At 40.6% G+C, this 20,076-nt stretch overlaps 3 protein-coding genes across 9 annotated transcripts in view; 1 reads left to right on the top strand and 2 right to left on the bottom strand.

Annotated features, from left to right (window-relative positions):
* Window positions 1–1,056: 1,056 nt before the first annotated feature.
* On the bottom strand, window positions 1,057–8,273 carry itm2cb (integral membrane protein 2Cb). 2 transcript variants are annotated; one of them, XM_041803973.1, is made up of 7 exons: window positions 8,136–8,273; window positions 5,690–5,993; window positions 3,644–3,781; window positions 3,347–3,538; window positions 3,141–3,251; window positions 2,844–2,994; window positions 1,057–2,225 (listed from the first exon to the last, which is right to left on the bottom strand). In XM_041803973.1, the coding sequence occupies exons 2-7, from the start codon at window positions 5,774–5,776 to the stop codon at window positions 2,134–2,136; spliced, it is 771 nt and encodes a 256-aa protein (XP_041659907.1). In that variant the 5' UTR covers window positions 5,777–5,993; window positions 8,136–8,273; the 3' UTR covers window positions 1,057–2,133. The 2 variants fall into 2 exon arrangements, with proteins under 2 accessions (XP_041659907.1, XP_041659908.1); XM_041803974.1 differs by lacking the exon at window positions 8,136–8,273 and having other exon boundaries at window positions 5,690–7,117.
* On the top strand, window positions 8,248–9,959 carry hes6 (hes family bHLH transcription factor 6). Its single transcript, XM_041803975.1, has 4 exons — window positions 8,248–8,385; window positions 8,476–8,562; window positions 8,697–8,778; window positions 9,081–9,959. Exons 1-4 carry the CDS (start codon window positions 8,311–8,313, stop codon window positions 9,500–9,502), a joined length of 666 nt encoding a protein of 221 aa, XP_041659909.1. The 5' UTR covers window positions 8,248–8,310; the 3' UTR covers window positions 9,503–9,959.
* A 3,708-nt stretch (window positions 9,960–13,667) lies between these two features.
* The window catches only part of per2 (period circadian clock 2), a 34,057-nt gene continuing 27,648 nt past the window's right edge, over window positions 13,668–20,076 (bottom strand). For 4 of the 6 annotated variants that reach the window (XM_041802543.1, XM_041802548.1, XM_041802545.1 and 1 more), the window contains 6 exons: window positions 19,148–20,028; window positions 18,653–18,769; window positions 17,761–17,998; window positions 16,914–17,121; window positions 16,233–16,383; window positions 13,668–16,058 (listed from right to left, as the gene is read on the bottom strand). In XM_041802543.1, the coding sequence (XP_041658477.1) occupies window positions 15,870–16,058; window positions 16,233–16,383; window positions 16,914–17,121; window positions 17,761–17,998; window positions 18,653–18,769; window positions 19,148–20,028 (1,784 nt within the window). In that variant the 3' untranslated portion in view covers window positions 13,668–15,869. The remainder of the gene's footprint in view (window positions 16,059–16,232; window positions 16,384–16,913; window positions 17,122–17,760; window positions 17,999–18,652; window positions 18,770–19,147; window positions 20,029–20,076) is intronic. The other 2 variants (XM_041802546.1, XM_041802547.1) reach the window with 1 other exon arrangement.

Raw genomic sequence — 20,076 nt, 5'->3', positions numbered from 1 at the left:
TTCTCTTTTAATTTATTTGTATTTTTTATATGAAGTGCAATAATTTTGTCAAAATTGTAAAACACACTTCTCTGCAGACTGTCTTTTCAACAAGGACCGTAGATGAGACTGTTTTCACGTATGTTTATGCACAGGAGGACATTTGTGTAATATGTAAATAATGTCTACACTGAAGCTTCTCTGTCTTACCGTGATGTTAAACAGGGGCATGTCTTGGTGGAAGGTGTCAAAACAGTCCTCAAATACTGTTTACAATGTGCAGAATAAGTGTTGTCTTTCTATAACTGAAAGAACAGGAAGGCGTTGTGGTGTTGTGGTATAAATGCATTACATCAACTAATACTTTCATGTTGCACTAGCACTCATTTTGCTGCATGAAGATGGTTATCAGTGTTATTTCATTACTGTTATTTCCCCCTATTTGACAGTCGCTTTGGTTTAACTGCAGAGTTTGGACTGAGTTGCATATTTTGACATGTTCTTTCGACTTCTCTGTCAAATAATGCAAATCTATTAAAGTTTTAAACAACCATATGAATATTTATGAGTAAAATCCTTGCAAGAGGATGTGCCCATGTGTATGCCTGACTTCCATGCCGTCTATCTGTCCTGAAACTTACAACGTCTCGACAGTTTGCAGGGCATCATTATGAAACCAAAGCCGCGTCTTTGCTTTGAAGTTAACAGATAGTTAACCACAGAGATACGTCTCAGGTTTTACATATGCCAGGCTGATGCAGCAGTTTTAAAATGTGAAGAAAACAACAGATTGAAGAGGACTCATTATGTGTGGGTACTTATCAAGATGAATCAGTGCTATGTGTTTGCCCTGGTGACATTAAGTCAAAGAATGGCCTGTGAGGAAACTCACAAAGCAAATTGAAGTCTTTGTAACTTTATACAAACACTAGCTGCCTTTTTAGATGTTTTTATGTTGTAGACATTATCATAGCTTCCAATTATTCTAACCTTTAATTTGCACAATTATGATGTGTATGCTTGACTGAGGCTGAGTCTTATAAACACTCCAAAGACAGGTTTAGTTTTCTCATTTATTCTTAAAGCAGCAAGATATTACAAGAAAATCGACTGTACATTAGAGTTGAAGTTCTTAGATGATGAAGTATGAGTACATAACACAGGCCTCAATTAACAGAGACTTATTTGCTCCCAGTTTTACGTAAGAATGACACCCCAAGTCTTTTGTTGAAGTTGGGATGAATCGACAGATAGAGAGAATATAATGCTGAGATAGGAAGGATTGAAAAGTGGCAAGAGCTAAGACAACAGGCAAATCCAAGTGAGACAAAATGAGTTCAGCCTTTGATTTCATCTACAGTAAAAGCATTCTTCCTAAATATTTCATACATCTTTTACAGTTAGCATAGCAATTCTGACCAAAGCTTTGGTTCCTTCTGTCTCTCTAAAGCACTGCTACTAATTACAGTCTAAAGCCGTTAGATCAAAAGAGTAGGAAAGTGTGACACATCATGATATAAGAAGACAAACTATGAAGAAATAAACATTCACAAAACAAGTCGATTTCAGATAAAAATCTATGTAAGTTGCAGTATGTTCAAAATTAATTTACAGTAGATATTGCTTCAGAACAATCAGTTATCTACACCATTCAGTAATGATATAAACTAGCAAAAAAAAAAAAAAAGAGTAAACTGCATGAGGTATGTTTGGCCATTTTCTGACATTCAAAACAAAATAACAAAGAAACAAAAAGTAACATAAGTGCAAAGTGCAAGCAGCTTCAGCCAAGTGCACTGTCAATGAACGAAAATAAGAATAGATGAAGTATAAAATTAAACAAAATCAAGTTTTGAGGTGAAAACGCCACAAATGGACACACTAGAACATTAAAATCTTATGCACAATTGACAATCCACAGAGATATTACAACATTTATAACATCAGCCAAATATACAGACTATCTGAATTAAAAAAGACATTAACAGTTAAAGATTATTTAAAACTAGAGACAACAAAACAAACACAAAAAGACAGACATGACAACTAGTGGGCAAAACTTGATCTTAAAGTGCATTTAAAAGCCTAAAGAATTCAAGAGGTATGGTTTTAAGTTGGCTTCAGGGTTGGATGGCTGTGATTTCCGGCTCAGATTTAAACCCTATCACAGATGACGGTCTCAACCACAAACGTGTTCTCGAAGTGACGGATGCTGTGACACTTCTTAGTCTCGCGCCTCTCGATACCTGAAAGAAAAAAAGATGACACATTTAGAAAATCTATTTAAAGCTAACAGAGGAGATCCACAGAAGACGACGTCTGCTGCTACCATGACTACCAGAGTATATCACTTCCATATATGTACGCCTTGCATCATTTCTCAAGCGTTCACTCCAATCACAGGCAGCAAGCACGGAGAAATCACTCATGTGCATCACTACCTCCCCCATAGTGTGTGGATGTGTCCGCTGCACTGTGAGTGACTCATAGAGCAGGAAGTTCCCAGGCTCACCCACGCACAAACACACTGACACGGTAATGAGGAGGATTTTACACGGCAGACACACCGTTTGAGATTTTCACTATGAGGCCCATATTTGGTTCTAGTCGTTTTTTTTTTTTTTTTTGCCTGGTCACAAACACTCTGCTCACTCCTACACACAAAACTGACACCAGATTCCCTGTGACTCAGCAGAGGAATGCTTTCCTGCGTGATTTCAGGAGAAATCATGGTGACCAGCACACGTCAAATGACTCAACATCTCTCAAGAATTGGTGCAAAAGAGGGTGATAAACTGCCGGAAGTTGCCCCAAACTCATCACTCATAATTTAGCATATTGAATCAGTAATCTTTGGCACTTACGTCTGCGCTGGTTACGGCGTCTGAGGCGGTAGGTTTCTTTGCCATAGCAAAGCCTGTGGATGAAGGGTCCCAGCTGCCTCATGCTCCTCACCCTCCCGGTCACCACCATCTCCTCCTGGACGATGTAAGTCTGAGGAAGGTACGTTCCTCTCTGTGACAAAGAGGCACACATGAATCACTCTGTGGGAGGAACACTGCAGACAGAGAGCTGGGAACACAGTGCCCTTCACTCTCTCTCAGACAGCTATTCATCACTAACAATGCTCTCTCAGCAGCAGATTGGACTCAGCGTCTCACCTTGACATTGACAAGCAGCTCCCACAGGTTCCGAGGAGGCATCACCAGGGTGGTGTTCAGCTCAGTGATGTAGCATTTGTCCAAGGCAATATCGTAGTAAGCTGTGAGGCCCTGAGATAAATTAAAAAAACAAGTTAAAACCTTTCTCAATTTAATTAATAAAATAAAAATGAACAAAAGGAAACCAGCGAACACAAGTAACTTACCCTCTGAAAGTCATGGATGATGTCAGCGGGGTCACTGCCTCCAAAGTGTGGCACAGGTACGCTGATCTGTTCATAGTTATCATCAAGGTAGATGCCCACATTCTCCTCCAATTCCAGGCGGCCCCTCAGTGGAGCATACACAGAGTCCTCATAGATGACCCGGCAGTGGAACAAGCTGTCCTCTGGGATCTGCTAATGAGACGCAACAGAGCTGAGTTAGCACATGATTATCACTTTGGATTTACCTTTTTACATATTTTGTTTATAAATGTTCTGTGCTGCTGGGATCAAACTGACCTGAGGTATGAAGTAGTATCGGTAGGCGTAGATAGAGGCCAGAACAAGTCCTGACATGAAGACCACCAGGCCAAAGGTAAGGCAGCAGAGGGCCACTGGAAAAGGCTTCTTGGACCCAACAGGAAGAACCAGCTGCTCCTGTGAAGACAAATGCAGTTTGATAAGCAGAAAGTCAGGGATAAAGGACTGGAAAAGGCTATTCATCTAATAATGCAGGCATTAAAAAAGAGGTGTAGAGCGTGAGTAGGTACATGAGTGAATAATGAGGCTCTTTTGTTGACGTGATTTTTCTCATATTTGGTTTAATGATGAATTTCCAGTGGACAAGATGTCCTTTAATGCCACACAAGAATCACAAATTGTAGCAATCTAATTTCGGCAAGTCATTGGTCAGTCAGAGAGATCTGGTACACATGGGACGTACTGGAATAAGACATGCCAGACGCCCACTCACAGTCTCCCAGTCAATCTGCTGCCTCTCACTACTACTCTTGCTATGGCGAGCGGAAGTTTTTGAGAACAGATTGTGCCAGGCTTTGACGAAGATGCTGGCACATGGCCGTCTGGGTCTATTCTTGGAGACCTATTTCCATGCTCCATATTTGCAGTCAGTTAGCACCCTCTGTGGGAGTCTAAACGAGAGCAATTACGTGGAGCAGGAGTCCCTCAGCAGAGGCAAACTTATTTATAGATCTACACACATGTACACACATTGGCTCTGACGCCTACCAACTGTTGCAGCCAGTCTCCAATCCAAACACATTTTGGGATCATGACTCTTGACGTAATAAAAAGGGGAAAAGACATGTCTGCAGAAGTGAGATCTACGTCATCAGGTGGTAGTCACTGTGTACAGTATGCTTAGGGAGATAAGATGGGGATTAGACAAGCTGGCACACATTAGGGGTCTAATATCTAGGCTACTTATGTTTTTTTTATTCTATGAGGTAGTTCAGAAAGGGTGGCTCAGAGGAACTGGGGTCATTTGACAAATGAGGGTCCAAAAAATTTAATTCAAGCATCAATAAGAGATTTAATGATCAGTCATTTGCACAATAAACTATTCCTTCCAAAAAAATTACTTTGTCATCATCAGAATGTGGCAAATATTTAAACTCTTGTTAAGTCTTGTGTTTGACAACTGATCCAGGTGTGCACCATGGAGTAAAATAGGTGAATGCAGTAACATTTATAGAATGGCATCTTTAAATCAATTCACTGAAACAAGAATATTAATAGCGTTACAATTACACTGAATATTTTTAGACTTTCCACAAAATGTGTAAAATACACAAAAAGACTCACATCCTTTAGAACAAAGCCTTTTTTGCTTATTCACTAAATTAATCCTGTTTTCTATTCCAAGCCACTGTTAGTGCGCTCTCAGGCGCTATCTGCGGGATTCACGTGGCATAACACCACGTGACGTCACCGTCTGCATGGTGCAGAGACCGCATCTGACAGCACTGTTGTTTTCTAATTTCGACAAAATTGAGGGAAATGGCTGTTTGCGAGAGAGCCTGTACTTCTGAGATGACTTTTATTTATAATGTGCATAATGCATGATTGTTTTAAAGAAGCTTTGTTTGGTTTGACTGAAGGAAGCAATAAGGAGAGTCATCTGCAGTGTGACCGGGCAGTGGCCTTAACAAGGTGACGTAATGTCAACATCTCCAGGCTGGGATGGCCTGTGATGGTCTTTCCCCTTCATAAACAAAACCAATATAGTACAATGTCTTTTTATATGAAAAAGATTCATGCAGCAACAGCACCAGCAATGACTATTAAAAAAACTTTAGAAAATGACATCAATGTCCACTGCATTAAATGTTGTACTATAATGACAGACTACTGCGTAACTGACCATGCAGGCAATAGAAAATGAAAACCTTAATATAAGCAGGCAGAAGCATTGAAATATAAAGCATCTTAGTCCTGTGATAAACTGTAGAAAATGGGTATGCTAATTACCTATGCAAACGTGTACAAGCTAAAAAGACAAAAGACACAACCTGAAACAAAGAAGAACAAAGTGTGCAAACTCACGTGAGCCTGAGGTATGATGATCTTGTCTTCATCGCCCTCTTTTTCCGGCTTCTGCGCCGACACAGGCTGAAAAGTGATCTTCACCATGTTGTCTGTCGATGTTTGTTTGCTTGATCTCGTTTCTGATTCAGTTCGCTGTCTTCATCCACCGAGCCGGGACGAATATATAGCGGCGGACTGGTGTCGCCCCCGGGGCTCGGTGACATCAGAAGAGCGTCTTCTCTGACGAACGAGCGCTGTGTGGGACTCAGGGAAAAGCCGCCTCGCCATTGTCAAAATAAGGGTCCAAGTCCGGCTACAACTTCTGGTTTCAACACGAAATCAACATTTTCAAGTCTGTTTGCAACAGATAAAGCTAACATTCACTGTTTAAAGATGCCGACGACGAATAAACGCGATATAACCCCTGTATATCGATGTCATATTTGCTCGTGCCCTTATTTTGAAGGAGAGAGCCCGATATGGTAGTATTTTCCGTATTTTATTTAAAGCTGTATGTTCTCTTTCCAAGCATGTTCTTAACACTATCATCCGGAAATGTAGGGATGTTTCAACCTCTCAGCAAGCTTCTTGACTGCAGTAAAGTTAGCATAAGGTCACTTCAGTTAACTATAATGATTGCTATGATTATTTAGTATTTAATCCTATATTTAAGGGGTGAGATCCATGCAGTATTGTATCCCTGCTGTAGCAGAAGACGGTGTCCTGTCAGTGCACGCTTCCTCGGGTTTATAAAGTATAAATACGATAGGAACACTGTCTTATGTGGATAATTATTAGTGGAGGTAGCTATTAAGGCAAATCAGAAATTACTGAGATATGTTATTGCAAATGTATGTAACAAGAGTATCACTGCCGTGGGACTTAAGATTTTAATATTACGTTGACAAGACGTAAACTGAATGTAAGTAGAACTCTGAAACGTAATACCCATATGATGATGAAAGCCCTGTTCATGACATACAGCATCGCTGCAAATCAAACAGGATTTGCTTGCATATATCTCCACACTAAATGCAAATAACAGAGCACATGTACATTTGCATCGACAAGCACACAGCCCCTAATGTATGCAGTCATGATGGTATCTACATGACCTCAGGACAGACATAAGCTACATGATGGGCTAAGAAATCTTATTTCATTAGATAACATTTTCTGTTGGGCTCTACCTTCCTAAAATAGTATGGGCAGAGGGTATTATATGAAGCTTTCTATTAACATGGATATTTTTTAATATATACTGCAGTTCACATAGACCAGGGGTGTCAACACTCTTTCCACTGAGGGCCACATTCAGAAATAAAGAAGGATGGTGGGACCACTTTCATATACCTCCACCAAGATAGATGATTGGGTAAGCTATGGCTATGGCTAAGATATGGCTATTTAATGGCTGAAAATGCAAATAGTCAATCTTTTTTTTTTTTTTTTTTTAGGATTTTGGGGAGGCTATTCAGATTTCAGGGGGCCCTGGTCGGCCCTGGCTACAACAGACTGTCCCTGGAAAATCACTGGTATTGCTATTTGCAGCTGTAATCCATCACAACATTGTAAATCAAGATATTGGTATTTTTTTGGTTGCCAATATTGTTACCATTTAATGTTGTCTTAATTTAGTTGCACATATAAATTAATAAATTCTTCTTGTGAAAACTTTTTAAACAGAATAGGCGTGGTAACACCTCCCTGTGCTGGAAAAAAAAAACAAGTAAAATACAGTCAAACAAAAGCTTCATGTTCTTATGTGGGCCATATTTATTTTTTTCCCTTAAAAGTTGCACAAAAATGGACCAGGGGCCACATTTGGCCCCTGGTCCATGGTTTGGACATGCCTGACATAGACTGTATTCATCTTCCTGAATGCTGCTTGAAGGACTTAAGGCTGTTTACAGTCTTTACATGTGATCACTTGTACTTAATAGTTATCTCAGTCATATTCACATTAGTTTTTCTATAGAGGGGGTGATCAACTAGCCAAGTCATGAATTCATGACTTACATTATTGAATAGGCCTGGCTTCCTTGTGATCAGATTTGAGATTTGCTATGTGGTCTGAGGAGCTGACACGTAAGAGTGCTTCACAAAGATGGAATTAAGGACTAATTGTCAATAAAGATCATGCTAAATGCTTAAAGTATTTTGATATACTAGTATGCACCACATGTAAGGCTATTTTGTTCACGGATTTATTTAATCAGTTTGTGGTGTTTCCTGTCAAAGCTACCCGTCAGATATTTTATGATGCAAAGTAATTATTTCAGCAGTAGATGTAGGAACTGATCTCTTCATAGGCCCATTTCAGTTTATTGTTTAAATGAAGTTTAGGACCGAAGTTTGGGACAAAAGCTAACCTGACCGCTAATGATTGGTGGGCACGAGCGTTGCGCGCTCTCGTTGTGTAGCCTGCTCACCCATTCACATGTAAATTAACCGTCATATATACCTAGTACATGCCCCCTCGGAGCGGCATTTAGGAGCCCAGCCTCTCTGCAAGCTTTGTTAGCCGCTGGGATCGCCCGGCCATCTGTCCCATTGACAAGCTGTAACGGCTCTTTGGATTACACTCCAACCTCCAGTCCAGTGGGCTTCTGGCAGCGCCTGGGTTAAACTTCAACAACATGGCCCCCATCCGTAACACCACGAACGGAATGGACAGAGGAGAAAACTGCAGTGGAGTCAAATCTGACAGAAAGGTAAGCAAATGTTAGCACTTCCCCCATGGTTTATGTTCTAACTTGTTTCATTAGTGCTAAAGTAACAACGTTGTCTGTACTGTTTGGCAGATGAGGAAACCTCTGGTCGAGAAGAAAAGGAGAGCTCGCATCAATGAAAGTTTACAAGAACTCAGAGTTCTCATCGCTGATGCAGACGTAAGTTTTAATTCTACACTCACATTCTGTTGTTTTAAGTAGTGTTGTTCTCAAAACGAACTGTGAAGATATCATGTTTGAGCTAGCTTGTGCTGCCATAGCCTGTCGCTCACGCTACTTGTCACCTTTTGCAGTTACAATCAAAAATGGAGAATGCCGAAGTGTTGGAGATGACAGTGAAACGCGTTGAGAGCATCTTACAAAACCGAGCTCAAGGTAAATAAATGTTTTCATTCTCACCTGTATATAGTATTAGCCGAAAGTTCATAAAAAGATTCCCCTTGCAAAACAAAACGCTAAACTGACATTAAACTCAACAACTCATCCGCTGAACAATGTAGTTCTTTAATTGTAATTGAAGTCATAACGGTTGGCGCATTAATATTCCAATCAACTGTACTGTTGTCACAGGTGCGCGTGCATCTTTGGTTCAACCAATCAAATTCTGACGTTTGAACTGTTCACTTTTGTTGGCTAACTTTAAAGCTAACGGTTGGATTTTTTTTATCTTTCCCCAGAGGTGGACGCTGTGAACCGGGAGGCCTGTGAGCGGTTTGCGGCAGGCTACATTCAGTGTATGCATGACGTGCATACTTTTGTGTCCAACTGTCCTGGAATCGACCCAACAATAGCCGCGGAGCTGTTGAACCACCTCCTGGAGAGCATGCCACTGAACGACGAGGACCGCCTCCGGGTGATGCTACCGGACATGGTGGTGGAGTGCCCCGGTAGTAACAGCACTTGGGCAGTGTCTGAGAGCATGTACACGTCTCTGGTGTCCCCGGCCCCCTCCACCACCTCTAGCGATGACCTCTGCTCCGACCTGGATGAGACGGACACAGAGCAAAGTCACGTTTCTTCTTCAGAGGAGGCCGACAACCAGGATGCGTTAAGCCTGCCCCCTTTAATTTACCCCAAATTTGTGTGGAGACCATGGTAGAAAATGTGTGAAAGAAGGCCATGTTTCAAACTGCTGTAAAAGTGATTTGTTTTGGCGTGGTTTGTGGGGTAACTCTAACACGTCAGAAACACTGCTAAGATGACATTTGAAGCTCGTGACAGCCACCTGAGAAGCTCTTTGTGTAATTATTGGGAAACTTCAGTTAATCTTAAATGTATTTAATAAATAATGTATCTAATTAGAGACTTGTGGGGCTCATTTGGAAGTGCATTGGCATAAATGGGCCTTTCATCAGTAAAGTGGTAAATGCTTGTAAATATTACTGTGTTATGTAAGACTGAGCTATATAGACAATAGCTGTCCCATTAGAAGTTCAGTTTTGTGTGTAAATTATTTTAAATGTAGGAAGTTTTTAACTTTGTATTTATTAGTGATCGTTAGTAGGCTAACTCACCTGATAAATATCAACTTTTCAATAAATATCTTTTTAAACAAATGACTTTGTTTGAAGCGATGTTTGTGCAGCAAGGAAGCCACGTTTCACACACAGAAGATCCCACTATCCACCCACCCACTGCTGTTTGCAAGATATTAGTTATTACTCTGCAATTGTGGACCATTTGTGTGCACTATCTCTCTCCCTCTCTAAGTTCCCTTAGCACGTCGTAGGCATTTGTGAGGTGTGAAATGAGTAATCCACTCACTCCTTATATAGGCCTTGTTGAGGGCTTGACAAATGGGTTTTATAACTCTTCTTGACTTCAGCTCTTTTGATGGTACAGTTAAAAATAACATGGGAACTTGCTCACTCAAGGAACTAGGCTCTTAACCAGCATTGTTAGGACTCTTTTGTTATCAGCCCATCACTTTGTGGGTGTTTTGTCTCTATTTTATCATATTGTACTTCTCCACTGTAAGTAAGGCTTGTATGCAGGGAAATGAGGATTCCTGGACTTCTGCAGAAACAAATCTTTGCGCAGAGAAAATACTCCAAGTATTTATACTATAATATATGAAGTAGCTTTTAGACCACAGAATTTCCTGTGGGGTGTCATGCTTACATCAACATGTCTTGTCCTAGTGTGACGAACACTGCCGGTATCAACCAGTAATGCTATTTAGAAATGTTATTGAGCATAAATACATGTTAAATTGCCTTTTTAGATAATGTGTGTAAAGAAACAGGACTTCCTTTGCTAATTCACTAGTTTAGTTTGAAACATTGTGTCTGCCTTCTCAGACATGACCTCTGTGGTCCCAGTGGGGGCCTCAGACACAGATCTACCTCTGCACCATCAGCTGTTAAACCACTAATGAATAAGAAAAGGAAGCAGTCCTAATCCATGTCTAGTCAGATGCCTCCTCTGGTGTTCTGTGATGCCAACTCCAAAGTGTCAATTCTAACACTTTTTTACCAACACTTGAAAAGGATCTTTGCTAAAATGACAAGAAAAAGATTAACAAAGCAAGGCTAAGGTTTTAGCAGACCGTTAATTCTGGTGGACAAAGATACAGAATGGTTATAGTCTCATTACACTGAATTCTAAGATTCACGTCTTTTACTTTGCATCTCAAACCAAAACAAAATTAAGGCGAAATAAAGGGTTTTGACTTCTGTCAAATACAGTAACAACTATATAAATTTGGAGCTATGTCACACTTGAATTGTGGTTACTTGATATTTGTACTTTTAGTTGTTTTCAGCAGGCAATAATGTACTCTGCATCTACAGTAATACCCAGTAATTTAAATGTAAGTGTAGGTAAACAACACATTTAACATGTCTGCTAGTGCTGTTGTTATTTGGTATTTCATTATTATATTAATGTATATTTATTTATAAATGCTTTCATATGGTAGTTGAACATCCTTAGACCTGAGCTTTTGTTTGGAAAGAAAAGAAAATATAATTATTAAAAAAAAAAAAAAAATCCTACAAATATACCACCATATCCTACAAATTTTCAATACTTGGAAATACTTGCTCTTTTCAAAGCAAATTTCCCCAAATATATATTTAAAAACAAACAAACCAATGTTTCCCAACAATTCAAGTATTTTTTCAAACTTATATGGACATTCTAGACAATAATCTAAAAAATTCTAGGAGCAGAAATTATTACTTTGTCGCACAAAAGCCAAAATGTCATGTAAACATATGTGCATTCATATGTGTCTAAGGTTAAACATACGTGCATTCATATGTGTCTAAGGTTAAACATATGTGCATTCATATGTGTCTTTTAAAGGTGCAGTGTGTAAAATTGGGACCAGCAACATCTAACAGTCAATTCTGGAGTGTGATGATCATTTCTCTGGTGATAACTGTGGGAACCAGTGAAGTTTAAAAATCAATACATGCTTAACTGTTATTTGGTTTCTTCTATGGTGCCATAGAAACAGGCAAAATGCAAAAATCCAAGATGGCAGCGTCCTTAGAGGGGACCCTCCCTGTGTATGAATAAAAGGCTTATTCTGAGTTAATTTAAAACATAAATTTAAAAAATGTGTTATCAGATGTCAACACTAATTTAGATCAATCTACTTATAAATGTTATGTTTCATTTTAACCAAGCTTGTTTTGCTAAATGCTAATAGGTTAAATATTACACACTGCACCTTTAAGGTTAAAGGTAAAAAACTTTTGGGTGATGTTGACTTATTTGGTGCCCCCTGTGGACACAGGGGGAATTTATCTGCTTGCTGATCATATCTCACACATTTATTTGCCATGTTTTATGACCTGAAATATCCGTTCTGTATTTTACTTCTAACTTTCAACTCACAATGAATGTTTGGCATGAAACATTTTTACAGATAATCGCCTTACCTGTCACCTACCCTGTGTCCAGAGTGATAAAACAGCTATTGAGACACAATTAAGCTTTTCCTTGAGGGTCTAGCTCGCTTTTCTAGGTCACAAAGAGGCAACAACGTTGAATTCAGTCTGTTTTATTACCAAATGAAAATGTCTCTCAGGAGATTTAATGTTACTTTTTGTCAGATCTGACGTTCAAGCTTATATGCCTACACATGTCTGTCTCTGTATGTTGAAAAAAGAGCATGAAACCACTGAGTCAAACTCCTTGTGTTTTGTAGTCTGTGATTTCAACCTATCTGATGCGTTGAGATTAAATCTAATGGTAATCTGGTGATTCAATGCATTTAATGGTGGCACATAGTGGTATGGTAATAAAACATACGATTAGTGTAATGAAAAAGGGTGAACTGATATACATCCTAACTCTGTCTATCGCCAAAAAAAAAAAAAAAAGCAGAAGAAAGACGTCGCAGTCAGACCTGTGTCTGTGCGGAGACTAGACCGGATTTTCACGTCCTCAGAGGTGTGAATGACCACTGCAGGAGGCCGCTTTGTCAATTTTCGCACCTCGACCTCAGCTTGAATCAAACCTGGAGGTGTGAGTATGGGGATAAACGGGAAGGGGGTGTCTTTGATCAGCCTGCCGGGCCGGGGTCTGTCTGCAGAGAGGAAGCTATTGTGTGTGAAGGTGGCCAGACATCCGTTCGCGACAAAAAGGTGAATGTCATGATTTCAGGATGGTAAGGGGGCATCTCAAGCTACAGTACGCCATTATTTTTTCCAACCAACATCTTAAGCTATTAATTTATTTATCTTGGGATGACAAAGTTGGTTTCTATGATAATGCGCTAGCTTCGCATCGTCTCTTGAAAACAACTAAAAGGTGCATGTTATCATGGAAAAACATGGGCTTCCAGGACTTCTGTAAAGGTGTGCTTTTAAACATGTTAATTTTGCCTTTTTTCTTTGATAAATCATGTATTTGTGCCTTCTAAGGTCCAAACTGCCAGAAATCTGGTTCATATCTCATCAAGTAGTGGTGGTGGGTCCTGAGGTCTAAATAAACTAAGTCATTCATGTAATTGTTATCCCCCACATTGTCAGCTAAAGTGCAGTACAAAGAAAAGTACTTTCATTGGACTATTTCATCTTACTTAATTCCTACCTTATTGTCCCCCTCCTCTTAAGTGTATCTGAAGTATTAGTCCTCAAAATTAAATAAATAGGTCATCAATTGACCATCAGCCCATTAACAGCTACTTTCCTTAAGGAGTCTGGTATTTGTCAAATTTGGCCTAACATGCTGCTCTTCAGCTGAGCAAACGATCAGCCAAGCAGCATTCATTGGTGGCCTTTATAAAAAGAAGAGCACTCCACTCCCCCTCACTGTAGATTAGGCAGTTTTTTATTAAGAGAAATCTTTAAAAACTTAAAAATAAACACAATAAAGCTTAAAAACAAAATAATCATAAAAGAAAGAATAGAAATGTGCATCATCAGTGTAAAATAACAGACAAATGACAAATTCACAAGATGTTCAAGTTGCAGAGAAAAGCAATGTTTCATGTCTTATTACAGCAGAAGCTTCAAAGCAGTCCACAGTCTCCTGACATCTGTGTGAGCCACTTTATACTAGTGCAATAACCCTAAACTGCGTCTTCTGAAGTGAGCACACTGTTTGTTCTGAACAGCAATGAGCTTCACTCACTTCCACTGCATCCTCTTCTCCATATTTACGAGGACCAACATCAGACCTTTTCAAGTGTCATGTGGCACACATTCAGACAGAGGAGAAGGCGATTTCCTCCCCGTTTTACCACACAACCAACAAAAACAACCCCGGCTTTACAACAGTCCATGTTGGGAAACATTATTGCACAGTTTTTAAATATTATAAACAAGAATTATTATGAATGGTGGTCCTCATTTCTGTTTCACACAAATATTCTATGGTAACTTAAAATCACTAATTTCTCTGCACAGAAAAATATATATTGTATGTAGAAATATATACACTCAGACATGGACTACAAGAAATACCTTACAGTGCTTCTTAAACTAAACAAGAAGCATGTTTTAAATAGATATAAGACAAAGACTCACAGCAGACACTGAAAATATAACAGCAGCAGTGGTAGTATGTGACACAGGCAGCTTTAAAATCATGATGCAATCATAAAACATGATAGTGCTGATTGGTACATCAGCTCACAGTTTTGTTGCTCCTGATTGTCTTGTTCACAAATGTTTTCACCACCTCCAACCTGCCTGAGATTCCTAAACATTTGTACCAAAGAAATTTTATTTTGTTACTTTATACATGGGAATCATAGCTCTTTATACGCTGTCGATTCATCTGACAGCTGGAGTTAATCATCATATTAAAAATGATAATTTATAAGAGAACATCTTCCAAAAACATACATGAAAAAAGTGTTTTGGCCTTGACCAGCTAAAAAATGCTGCTTACATTTTAATGCGTCAATAAATCCCATCTTGTGGAGGTGGTGAAAACCTTTTATATGTTGGTCTTTTATTTTCCTCCCACTTTATCCACCACCAGAAACTGCGCAAACAGCACACACATACAGGAGTGTCAATCATTCCTTTCCTTTTCTAGTGCAGCTAAAAATGTGCTCTTCACATAGTATTCCATGGCTAGGCATGTTTCTTCCTTTTCTGACGTAGCACAGTGTTGAGGAAGGGACATCAGAAAGTACTGAATTCAATCATTGTCTGCCACTAGAACACCACAGAGATTTGTCCTTGCAGCCTCCGGTTGGTTCATGGGTACTTTCCCTGCTTCCTGGTGAATGAGCACATATTATGTTTCCCTTATTGAATTCTGCTTCTCTTCTTCAAGATCCCTTTATCCAGGTGCTGCAAATTTCCACCGCTACACAGACATAAAGGAAAGCCAGCACTTTATGCTAAGAGAATAGAAGCATCCCTCTAGTGTAATTAGAAACATCAAAATAAACTAAAGTGTTATTTGAATGTTCACATTCTGTCTCCACTGTTTGAAGCAGCTTTCCTGACTCCTAAACAGGCACAACTCAAATAAAAACAGCACAACAACAGTGATAAGTGTGAAGGGCTTGTATGCTGTTTCCTTAAACTAGGTCTCTCTTTGCAGTGTTGTAGAACAAGAGGCTGATGGGTATCAAGAGGGCACACTCATACAAGGCAATCCAACACATTTGACCTCTAAAGTCCAGTTTGTTTTACTAACGTATGCTCTGTACCAGCGGGAAGAGGTGGACTTCAGTACAGTTGCTCATGCACAAGCAGGAGCATGGACATGGACATGATGTAACTGAACCAACCCTCTCAACAGCCATTTTAAAAAATGTGAAAATGGGTTCTGATTGGTCAGATGCAGAGGTAAAGTGTTCACTTAGAATTTGGGCAGGCGCAAACATGACATGAGGACAAATACACAAGAGGTGAATGTGCTCAGGGCCAGTTGAGCTTACATCAGTGTGGGTTCAGGTGTGTGGGTGATTGTTGAGGGAGGACAATCGTGCTTCGACATGGAACGGGCAACTGGGTCTTGTGTGCGTGAGCCCTAAGAGTCTGGAGCAGTCAGGCTGGTTGTGTATGAGAGCCAGAAGACAGGTCATGGCAGGAAATGATATCAGTGTTTAAGGGTTCATCTCTGGACCTCTGTTGACAGTCAGCATCCCCTGAATCAGTATCACCAATGTCCAAGTCTCGATGAGCTTCCTCTGCTGCTTCTGCTGCCTCTGATGAACCGTCACAGCACGAGCACACCTGAACAGCACAGATTTAAATGAGAGAATGAGAGAATGAGAGAGATGAATGTGACAGAGGAATCAAAAGAATTAAACCAGTCTGGTATAATATGCATAGAAATGTCAAGCTTAGGGCCTCTTGAAAAACCAAGAGTGCTTACAACAGGACAAATTAAAAAGCATGTGATTCTACCTTGACATTTACTGCTTTTGGTATCTCTCCCTTCTTAATCCAGGGATGGACCTCGTTCAGCTCCTTCTTCTGCTCCTCTGAGAAGCGTGGCTGACTCTTCTGTAGCAGCTTCAGCTTCTCTCTGTCCTCTTTGAGCACCTTCTGGATGTCGCTGCAGAAACAGGAAACACACAAACAGATACATTAAATATTCTTCCCAAAAGTCCCATCTGACAAATATTTATGAAAGTGTGATTTGGAAATAAGTGGCTAAATTACATAAAATCAGACATGGAAGTTCACTGGCTTTAAAAGTTGCACATCTATTGCCTTTGTGATTATCTTGAGACATCAGTGTTACCTTTGTTAAAGAAAACCCTTCAGTGCTGACAGCCTACAGTTACTATGTATAAATGTAAAAGTGCCATCTGCTGGTCAAAAAGTGATACTGCAGCTAATGTGTGAGACAAGAAATACATCACAGAATTTAGACTTATATAAAGGGAAATCATTTAATGTTTAAAGACAGTAAAACTTAACAGTGTAAATCCCACTTCACATTTGCTACCACCTAAAAACAGAAACCTGCTTATTAAAAAAAAAAGCAGGTGACACACTCTATAGTAGAAGGCTTGGCAAGTTAAACATTAGTGTTTACAGAGCTGCAGTCCTTCTCAGAGGTTGAGTTGAAGTCCTACTCACCGTGAGGGCAGCTGATAGGTCATCATGACTTCATCATCAGTGTTGGCCATGACCAGCCACAGCGGGTCCTGCAGTACATACTTCATGAAGCTGTCGCCCTGATCTATTTCCATCAACCTTCCATCGCCGCTGCTCAAGTGACTGTCGACCTTCTGGCTGTTCTGGGATGAGTCCACGCTGCCAAAGTAATTACTACTGTTGTTGCTTCCTACAAACATCCAAAGAGAACATCAGTAAATGTTTGGAATACGAAAATTAATAGACAAAAATCTTCAAATGAATTCTTAAAATGTAGTGCTTCTGGGTATGTTTGGTAAATTTTCAGACACATTTGTGCAACTCTTTCAATGTGTAGAAATATCAGATTAAGTTACTTTACTTTTATTACTTCATTACTTCCATGCTGGATTACTGCATTCCCCTATCAGCAGGCTACACTTTATGTTTCTGCTGCCCCATAAATTGCTCAAAATACCTTTCCCTGATGAACTTCTCTAGACTGGCTCACTTGCTTTACAGTGTTTACAAAGCCTCCTCTTAAAGACTAAGCGTAAAGACTTTCATTTCAATCGAGTGTAGGGTTTGGACTGACAGGCTCAACTTCTATCAGCCTCTTGTAATGCTGCCTGCTGTGGATTTGACTTCTTTGCTCTGGACATTCCTGTGCATAATAGTGAGACAATTTGTCATCAGTCAGAGAATTAGAAAAGAAACTTGGATCAAGCTGATCATGTTCAATTTGTGTTTTCAACTCCCAGTATTACTACTTGTACACAGTTGTTCTTGCTCGGTTACCCCAGATGATGTGTCATGTTAATGTTTCTCCACTGAAGGTGAAAAAACACACCTGTTCCACTGCCAGAGGTCCCACTTGCAGAGGCTCCACTAGCTGATGTTCTGCTCTTAGAAGTCCGGCTATTGGATGTCCCGCTGGCTGAAGTTCCACAACCATTAGATCCTGAGCCCATGGACCCTGAGGTGGCTGAGCCAGTACCTGAGCAAGAGTCCTCATGGAGAATGATGTCCAACATGTCGCTAGATAAAGAGTTGACATCACTGTTGTTGCCATCACCACGGGAACTGTCCTGCAAAAACAAAACAAAAAACAAAATAAAACATTAAGCTGAGCCAATAAAGACAAGTATGGCCTCCCAGCTCTTGCCAACAGACTGTATTTGATTGTCTCTTCATCTTCTGCATCTTAACATGAAGGCAAGAGCAGTGTTATTGGCCATACTGCAACTGAAGTTTCCATTTTTAAACTCAGCTGGGAGTACATCTCTTCAGTGAGTCAGTAAAATTGTCCATTGATCAAACTGATGAGTAAGCAATACTGACTACAGCTACACCATAAGGCTAGACATAGTTACAAACAGAATCTAACCCAGATCCCGACTGTTGCAGGAGCAGAACCACTCATTTCACATGAGCATGAATGTTTTTGATGCCACTGCTTATGTGAGAACTGCCATGCAAAATCAAAGAGTTTATATATGCATGCATAAAGTACAGCTGTGTATCATTAAAAGACCTCCATTTAACATTCAAGACATTCTTAAGTGACTTACACATCACTTATTTCCTCAGATTGTCTCTTACAACTTCTGTTGCATACACTTGGAGGTTTAACATTCCAATAAGTCAAGAAAAAGGAATTAAGTTACAGTTTTAATTCACAAATGAAATTAGGGAAGAATGGGATTAAAAAAGTGTGGTGTTTTTTTCGATGATTTGCCTACCTTTTTGCTGCAAGCCCTCAGCCTAGAGCACACTTTATCCCAAGACAAAAGCTCACAGACACAGGGCGTGCCCTCAGAATAGAGCGGTCCTGGTGGACCAAGGAGACTGAGAGATGGCTAAAGGGTGTAAGGGATAACATTATGTGTTAACACCCTAGGCCACATTACATCTGAAGAGTCTAGACTGGCCAGACTCTGTACATTTTAGCATGGCAAGTCAATAACAACAGCGGCTGTATTTTTACACTGATTTATGTTGGGGAATCACCATGACCATGGTATAAACTCCCAAACAACTGGGAGACATTTGTCTGAAAGAAACATGACTGCCTACAAGGGTTTAACAACCCACAATGACAAATTTTAGTGAGGAACTGTCATTACACCCTCACTGTTTAAGAATAATACATATAAAGAATGCCAGTTTACTTTCAGAGACTCGGGGAGCAGAAGGACAGAAGAATACTAAAAGGCAGTTTTTTTTCTCTCATTTACCTGCTGCAGCTCCCTGTCCTTGGCCTGGCTGCTGCTCACTTTCTCCCTTTCACTTGCGTTATTCCCTTGTCCTCCAGAAGAGAGCACTGTGCTGTCCTGTCTGTCCACAGATAGCTCCAGCTCCAGTAGGTTTAGTGGTGAGCTGCAGCGAGACTGAAACATGGGTGGCGATTCTCGTCCTCCTGACTGTGGACTTGAGGACCGAGACTGACCCTCCATGTGGGCCTTTGGGGTTTCTGAGGATGGAGGGCAGCAGAATTGCGGGGTTGGGTTGCCTGCTTGAGGGGCAAAATGGTTCTGGGAGTTTAACTGGTTCTGAACACAGATGGACGGTGGAGCTGTGAAGGGGACCTGACCAGGAAAGCCAGCTTGGCAGAAAGGCTGAGTCTGGACTGAGAAGCTGGTCTCTGGGTGATACCCTGGTTGAGGTGGTGGCAGTGGACCAGGAGCCACTTGAGGGAACACATAATTGGGTAGCACTAGTGCAACAACAGAGGTGACCATGGGGGTGGTGTAGGGGGCAGGATGGATGGTGGCGGGGCAGGGAGGGGCCTGGTTGCCCTGGTTAACCCCAAATCCTGCGGTGTCTGTATGGGGGCTGACTCTGGGGTAAACCTGGACAGGATATCCTGGCATGATGGGGGAGTAAGCCATGGGAAAAGTCTGTGACTGTGAGGTGTCAGAACGAGACCAAGAGGTGGGGTTTAGGCCCTGGTTTAGCAGAGGAGGCCGCAGGTGTTGTTGTCTGTGACGGGACACTGCACTGTCTGAAGACTCCACTTGCTTTGCTCGCTTTGACTTGGTCTTCTTATTCCGTGTGCCCCGCCGCGTGGTGAGCTCTGCTGGTCCAGCATGCTTACAGGACTGAGCTGCTGGTCCAGCTGCAGGTTGGACAGGGAAAAGAAATGTGTTTAGTTTGTGAATTTGAA

This window comes from Cheilinus undulatus, linkage group 13 (assembly GCF_018320785.1).
Source record: "Cheilinus undulatus linkage group 13, ASM1832078v1, whole genome shotgun sequence".
Taxonomy (NCBI): domain Eukaryota; kingdom Metazoa; phylum Chordata; class Actinopteri; order Labriformes; family Labridae; genus Cheilinus; species Cheilinus undulatus.
The sequence above is the reverse complement of the archived record's forward strand: the minus strand, read 5'-3'. Positions and strand labels throughout refer to the sequence as shown.

Coding starts and splice junctions, on each gene's coding strand:
- hes6 (XM_041803975.1), top strand. CDS start 8,311: ATGGCCCCCATCCGTAACACCACGAACGGAATGGACAGAGGAGAAAAC. Junction 8,386..8,475: donor GAGTCAAATCTGACAGAAAG/GTAAGCAAATGT, acceptor ACTGTTTGGCAG/ATGAGGAAACCTCTGGTCGA. Junction 8,779..9,080: donor CTTACAAAACCGAGCTCAAG/GTAAATAAATGT, acceptor ATCTTTCCCCAG/AGGTGGACGCTGTGAACCGG.
- itm2cb (XM_041803973.1), bottom strand. CDS start 5,776: ATGGTGAAGATCACTTTTCAGCCTGTGTCGGCGCAGAAGCCGGAAAAA. Junction 2,995..3,140: donor AGCTGCTTGTCAATGTCAAG/GTGAGACGCTGA, acceptor TCTTTGTCACAG/AGAGGAACGTACCTTCCTCA. Junction 2,226..2,843: donor ACGCCGTAACCAGCGCAGAC/GTAAGTGCCAAA, acceptor TTTTTCTTTCAG/GTATCGAGAGGCGCGAGACT.